General features: G+C 40.0%; 1 protein-coding gene across 7 annotated transcripts in view; it reads left to right on the forward strand.

Annotated features, from left to right (window-relative positions):
* Nucleotides 1-3,440: 3,440 nt before the first annotated feature.
* Nucleotides 3,441-7,254, forward strand: part of LOC123975176 (basement membrane-specific heparan sulfate proteoglycan core protein-like) — a gene marked incomplete at its 3' end in the record, with an annotated part of 647,231 nt that continues 643,417 nt past the window's right edge. For all 7 annotated transcript variants that reach the window (XM_046056411.1, XM_046056415.1, XM_046056416.1 and 4 more), the window contains 1 exon segment: nucleotides 3,441-3,581. In XM_046056411.1, coding sequence (XP_045912367.1) covers nucleotides 3,516-3,581 — 66 coding nt within the window.

Genomic DNA, 7,254 nt, shown 5'->3' on the forward strand with positions numbered 1-7,254 from the left:
CACGATATTTCTTTGATCAACTACTGTTGTTTTCCTTGGCTGACCTGTTCGACGTCTGTTGCTCAGTACACCAGTAGTTTCTTTCTTTTTCAGGACATCCCAAATTGTTGTGCTTGCTATGCCCAATGTTTGTGCAATGGCTCTAGTCGATTTTCCTTCTTTCCTCAGCTTGACAATGGCTTGCTTTTCTCCCATGGACAACTCTCTGGTCTTCATGTTGGTTTATCCTCTTTAAATACAGTCTTTATAGGTTTGAACCAAGGATGAAAACTTAGACTAGTCATGCAGAGCTATTTAATGTTTGGACAATCAACCTAAAAGGCAACACCTGGGCAACAAGAAACATCTGTCAGTCACATGTTCCAATAGTTTTGCTCACTTGAAAAATGGGTGGGTTCAACCTGAGTTGTTTCTAGACACATCACATCTAGATGTGAATACCACGAAATTCTGAACACTTGTCTCATACTCATCTATCGATCTTAAACCCAAATGTCTTCAGTAAACAACAAAACAAAGGAATTTGCCTTACCGTTCCAATACTTGTGGAGTGGACGGTATGTGAGAACTTGTAGGAATGAAAACCAACCCATTGATACAAGTGGAATGTGGTTGAACACTTCACTAGATTAAAATCACAACTCCTTCCTTTCCTGCTGGAAACCATCACCCTTGAGCCTTCTGATCAAACACACATCTCTTGAAGCTAATCCAGATCACCAGCAGGGAGATACTTTGAAGTGAAGGATTTCTGATTACATTCTTATTTATGTAGTGTATGGCCACAAAGACTCCTTAACTACCTCACTGATTAAAGTAGCTTAGCATCCATCATGTGCCCAGAGGCCGGACAGTATGCGAGTCTAACCAGTACCTGGCAGGCCTATTGAAGCTGAAGGTTGGCCTTGTAAAACAGTTGGTAAGGCAAAGGGAATTTCTGTGGTTTTAGACTAAAGTGGCTGTATATAATTTTCTCTCCACCCAAACCATCTGTTGATCCCATGGAATGAGGAGTCATCTAAATACTAAGCCTAAAGGCTTGTTTATATACTTCTGTAAGTTGCCGTTTACTGTCTGATCAGAGATGGCATAGATAGAGACACCACAGATGAGGATATCTATTGGAAAAATAATATTTTGAAACCCAACGAAAAGTTCATCACTTGTAAGATTACTGACAAAGCGTTATTTAACTTCGGTGGAAGCATGAGTCATGAGAAGCATGTGCTGTTGTAAGTAGATGGTGATCACCAACAATGCCTTAACAGCACCACATTCAAGACCGAGCTATGGGAACAGCAGCTGTTTTTTTTTTTTTATCAAAAATGAGCACAGCTGTTGGGATGTTGGTTACATTTTGACACCAAGTCAATTTCAGATTTATTTCCATGATCTCTTTTTATAACCATGTGAGGTACACAAGGGATCTGTTAATCTAAATTACAGCTCTTGGTTGACCCTGATCTTCTGTAATCATCAGAGACAGTGAATGCTTCACTTTTCTGTTCGTCTTTAAACAGGCAGCACCTCCAGCCAAGTCAGGCAATTATTGCTTTAAAAGGGGTAATTAAATGGTTCTTCCCCTGAACTGAGGGCCTGTGTGATGTATGTGGACTGTGAGCACATAGAGGAGACTCTTTCAGCTGTGCCAGAATGAAGAGGCCCTGTCTTTCCTACTAGCCTCCACCTGCTGAGGCTCTGTTATGACCCTGTCATGGGTACAAGGAGCGTAGATGGGGCACACTGGGGCTAAAATTTGGCACAAAAACTAGACTGCAGACTGAAGTCAGATTCTCTGGCATAGACATCAGTCTTGCCTTTTGGGCACATGGTTAACTCCAGTCTGTTGTTTCACCAGGGCTTTCCTGGTGCAGAAAACAAGATTTGAGGGAGAAGAATGTACATAGAAGAATGAGAGCAGAGTTGTTTTTTCATGCCTGTTTGTTATTTAGAATAGCCCAGCCAGACAGGCAGAGATTAGGGTCTGATCAGCCCTGGGTGCTGTGTCTCTGAGGGCAAGTCAGCACTATTGCTGTAGCCCAAGGTACTGGTACTTTATATCATATACCCATTGGTACTTCATATCATATACCCACCCAAGATATAAGCCTAATCTACATAAAAATGTAAATATAATATATGTAATCGTATGTAATATATGTAAATGTCCTGCTGTTCTGTCTTTTTGCCAGTGTCTGAAATCTTTCGGTAATGGTGGAATGACAAACATGACCCGTTGCGTTGGTCTATACAACATTTTAAATAACACTGTAACAATGAAAAACAATAGCTGTAACAAGAACTGTTCATAACATTTATTCAAAATACCAATATATATGCTGTATATGTTATTTTCAAACATAAACATTTATTATATTCTAAGGGATAGCATGCATTGTCAGTCATGGCTCATCTTGCTCCAATCCATCCCCCTGGGCAGCAATATTTTCAATTAAGCAGAGGAATGAGTGCATTTTATTACACTTTTCTTCATGTAAAAAATGATGTTCTGTTTTTGCTCATTGTCTGAGACAGCAAAGATTTACTGTGAAGAAATGTCAGCAGGGTCAGACAGAGTGATGTAACCTCAACGGTGAAAGCTGAGTCTTAAATTATCAACTTTCTGTTCTTTTTTCCTTGAAAGGTCATGAACTGGCTTGTGCTGACTTGTCCATTAACACAGTGATGAGTCACCCTTAGAACAGACTGCCTTTTCTCGTACACCTGACTAGTTCACTTCGCTGATAAACCGCTGGAGCGCTGTATATTTTCACACAAACACATGGGGGCCCTTGCCTATAATTAACTCTTATTATAGTAGGAAATGGATCCTTCACATCTGCTTCCAATGAATGGCCAGGTTAGCCCTCCTGCTTTCTTGTATTATTGCATAAAGTCCTGGCAAACAGATGTCTTTGTAGGTGTGAGCAAACCTTCAAATTAAGGCCTGTTTGTTGAATTATGAAGACAGGTGAAATTTGTCTGTCAACTGTTGAGAGGAAGATACTCCCAGATGTCGGCCCTCCGGTTTTATTGTGTAGTTGGTACAGAGCCCAACACATTCTCTTAAGTCTATATGACTTGAATGTATACTGTTATTAAAGTGAATTTTCTGGTTTTGTTTGTTTGTTTTGTTTCCCCTGAAGCGTTTTTTTTTAAAGCTGGTCACTCTAGAAAGAACAAAATCACAAAAAATCATGGTACTGATTACAATTGTAGCCCATTTAATGTATTTTCAACAACATGGGTTGCAATAGGAATGCGGACCAGGTGGATACTTGTGCTTGGGGCCTTAAGTAATGACTTATACTTTGGTATGATCCATGATCTTGAGTCAGGAGTGCTTCAGTCAGGTAAAGTTAACTATTCAAGAACACAATATAGCTTCTCATGTCATATGTTATTGTTTGACAGTTGTTGTTTTTTAAACATCCCAAATATGTTAACAGTTAAATTAATGTATTAAGGGCTCCTGTTTAAGTGCCACTTCTTTTTCAGCTTAACTGCTGACTTTAATGTCCTGCTTCTGGCTAATTGTAATGGGAGCTCTTTACAAAGCACAGGCATGCTCTGCTGGCAAGGTAAGCTACAATGAATGGGCTCAATAAAGGTTTGTGGTCCCAATTACCTACCCAGTGGTGGGATTACTGGTCATTAGTTTAGACACAAACATATTAATGAGGTGTTTCCATTTCAGTAACTTTGACAAAAAGTAATTTAATCGCAGCTTTAATCTTATTTTTGTATTTTTATCCATCTTTTCTTTCAATTAAGATGACGTAAAGTTTACGTTACAGCGTAATTGTCAAAATATGGGAACATATTTTCTCTGCTAGAAATGCAGACATGTGGCCTGTCTAATCAAAAACGGGAACAGCAAATGTATTCATAAAATAGGTTCGGACTACTTGCAGAGCCAGATGGTGAACTACTGTGGTGGATGAGCTCCTGCTAACATGCTAGCAAGCTGGTAAAATGCTAAGAGTTATTTAAGAGGGGGGGGGGTAAATCTCAGACCTAGCTTGCTTGCTAACTGTCGCAAGCTCGGTTGTAACATGACAATATGTTTGCCGTTTTGGTAAGCGCTTTGTTTGTACTCTGATAGATAGAGAAGGGTCAACGGCATGAAATTTGCATGTGAAAGTTCACAAGAAGTTGAACTTGACGTAGAAAAGTTGCATTTACCTTGCCCCTACAAGGTGATTCTATTGAAATGAACTGATTTTTCTGCATAATTTCACAGTTTAAATGCTGGTGTGTGCTTTAATGAAGTGCAAATCTTTTAACAAATCTCTAATTTAACCATACAAACCTTTTAAAGGCAGTAGACAGTTGTAATCAACACAGGTTCTCGTACCTCTATTTTCATTTTCAAATAATGTAGGTAGTTTTAGATCCTATTGATGACTGTGGACTTGTCTAATCACTCGCGTACTGGTGCCCTCCCTGTGCACTTCATAATACATCTGGGTCCATCTGTATTGCTGCTGAGTTAAAAAAAATAATACTATTAAAATAAGATCTAGGTTGTGAAATGTCAATACATTTGTCTGTATAGTATGAATATTTGGCATTAAATCTGCATCATTTTCTTTATAGTTGCATACCCTAGTGATATTAAGTAACTTATGAGTAAAGTAATACAGATGTGCCATATTTGCTGACGTACTGTAAACTCACAGTTATTCATTTTGATCCAGTCTGTTTTTGTCTGTTTACTCTGTAGTAAATGCTGTCTTTGCATTTAGGTATTGTTCTACTCTGAACATACGGGCAGGTTATTTTTGAGACTATCTTGTGGAGGAAGGGTAAGTGATGTAAAGGAAGTGTTTAATTTAGCTATGGGATTTTATCTGGCCCTCAAAGACTAAGATCCAGCAGGCGTGGTCCTGTCTGGGGGAATTCCTTCCCATGTTTGTCAAGGAAAATGGGATAGTTGTCAGGCTGACTGAAATGCTCTTTTATCTGATTTGCTATCCTAATATACATGATTGGGATTTATCTACATAGCCAAAAACTGCAACTTGCTGTCTGAGTTAGCATTTAAAGCAGATGTACTTAAATTTTTATACTTGTTGACTAATTGTATTAATCTGTTTGTTCCAGAGGTGATCATTTGCTTTTTTGTTTAATCAATCTGTAAATCACGACAGCTGAAACCACATCACAACCTTCTCTTCAGTCTGAGTGATTGGTGAATGATCCCTGCAGGAAAATAGTCTAGACAGGAAGATTCCCAGTCTAGGTGAGTTAATATACTGTAGATTATTTTGCTGATACAGTCAGTAACTAAATACAGAATGTCTTAGCTTTTACGAATGGCTCATACTGCAATGTTTAAACAGGATAAGTAGTGATGATTAATGGAAAAACCATTAAAAGCTGTAACATGGATATAGGAGTACAATTAAAAATACCAATATCTGTGTTGGTGTATTTGAATGCTTCAGGATGTTTCACTCATGTATGGTAAGACATTGTGCTAGACATCAAGCCTTCAAAACTGTAAATGTGAAAGATGAAGTCAGAGAAGTCTCAAGAGGCTCTTGTTGAGCCCCTTGTTGAGCCCCTTGTTGAGCCCCTTGTTGACCTTGGACATAAGTAATGACAGGACTACTGTTTATCTCCCATCCAGCAGCTTTTCCCTGGGCCCTCATTCATGACCATATCTTCATCCTGCACTCTCTCAGTTTGCTTATCCAAAGTCTGCTCTGAGACTGACTAAGGTTTTGGCTGGCTTGGATTTCCATACTTGTTTCTAAAGTTGGAGCCATTGCAGCAGTACAAGGAACGTCTTGTGCAAATGTTCAACTGTTAAAACAACAGCTGCCAAAACTTGTTAAAAGTTTTAGCAAAGTGATTATTCTCATAAATTCTTCCCATTAACAAGGGAGTCACTGACTGCTTCTGTTCCGACAAAGTAGACATAGATACAGAAGTTGTAAAGAAAGACATAGAAAAGATGAAAATAAAACATGAGCCTAATGGAATGGCCAGTGGTTGCCCTGAGTAATACAGGTAAACTAATCCTATTTATAGGGCTGGGATTTTCTGACCGGCAAAAACAAAAGCGCTTTACATCTGGAGAAATCCAACCTTCACATCACTCGGATTCCCCAGATCCTTCTCCTTGAACCAGCCTCCAGAACATAATCCGGTTCTTTGCAAGTGTTCTGCCCCTTGATCCTTTGTCATGGGGTGTCAGAGGGAGTCTTGAATCAAGGATTTAAAACTGAATGGAGAAGGTGAGAGCCAATCAGAATGAAGGCATTTTATGCTGACAATGTGGGCACCTGATTCCCTCTCACATGCACAGGCTTCAGGAATGTTCACTTTTCTCTGCTTTAGGGTATCGTTTAAGAAGTAAAGCTCGCTGACTTTTTGGAGGGTGGTTAAGATTTGCCTTGATCCTTGGATTGGGGGAAATAAATGACTTCCTTCACCAAACATAGAACATGATCTGCAGGAAAGTCCCTTGTTAGGCTGAAGCTCAAGGTCACATCTCTGCTAGCCAGAGTGTGGGCGGATTTGCTCCAACCTTGTAGATTCATGTCTATTTTTGGTCATTAAAAATTGGATGCTGTCAAAACAAAATTGTTTAATCACTCTATTCTGGAAGGCGTAAAAAGCATGTATAAACAGAAAACTGGGTTCTGTGTGTATTATCGTCTAAATGAATCACATTCTCAAAGGCTGTGAGGTACATGTTCTTACTGTCAAGGAGTGTACCAGATGTGGGTGTGCCGGTATGCTGAGCAACAGTTGGCTGTGCCTGCCACCACTCAGAGTGTTTTCTGAAACATAGCTTTCTTCAGTGTTTATTGGTTCTTATCCAGACCTAACCTCAAATGGGGAGGTGAGGGGGTTGCCAACCACAGCAGCAGACGGCCTACTGTACTGAACCTCTGGCGATAGAGCTGGAAAAGTGTAGAGATTTATAATGGGGAGAGTCTTGCACAGAAGCATCTTTGAAAATGTTGGCTAGATTGAATTCTAGTTACTACGCACAACCATTGAACACATGGCCGTTAAGGTAATAGCTGGAAGCTCTGGGGAATTGGCAGTGAATAGCAAGACCTACATATCTTTTAAATTCCTACAGTCTTGTTTAACGGTAAGGCATTAGTAAACATGACTTTTCTGGAGACGTCTTCTCACCCCCTGTTCTGTCCTGCACCCACTCTGTAGGGCCTCTTAAGGGTGTGTGTGTGTGTGTGTGGGGGGGGGGGGGGGGGGGGGGGGGGGGGGGGGGGG

This window comes from Micropterus dolomieu, linkage group LG08 (assembly GCF_021292245.1).
Source record: "Micropterus dolomieu isolate WLL.071019.BEF.003 ecotype Adirondacks linkage group LG08, ASM2129224v1, whole genome shotgun sequence".
In the NCBI taxonomy this organism is placed as follows: Eukaryota; Metazoa; Chordata; class Actinopteri; order Centrarchiformes; family Centrarchidae; genus Micropterus; species Micropterus dolomieu.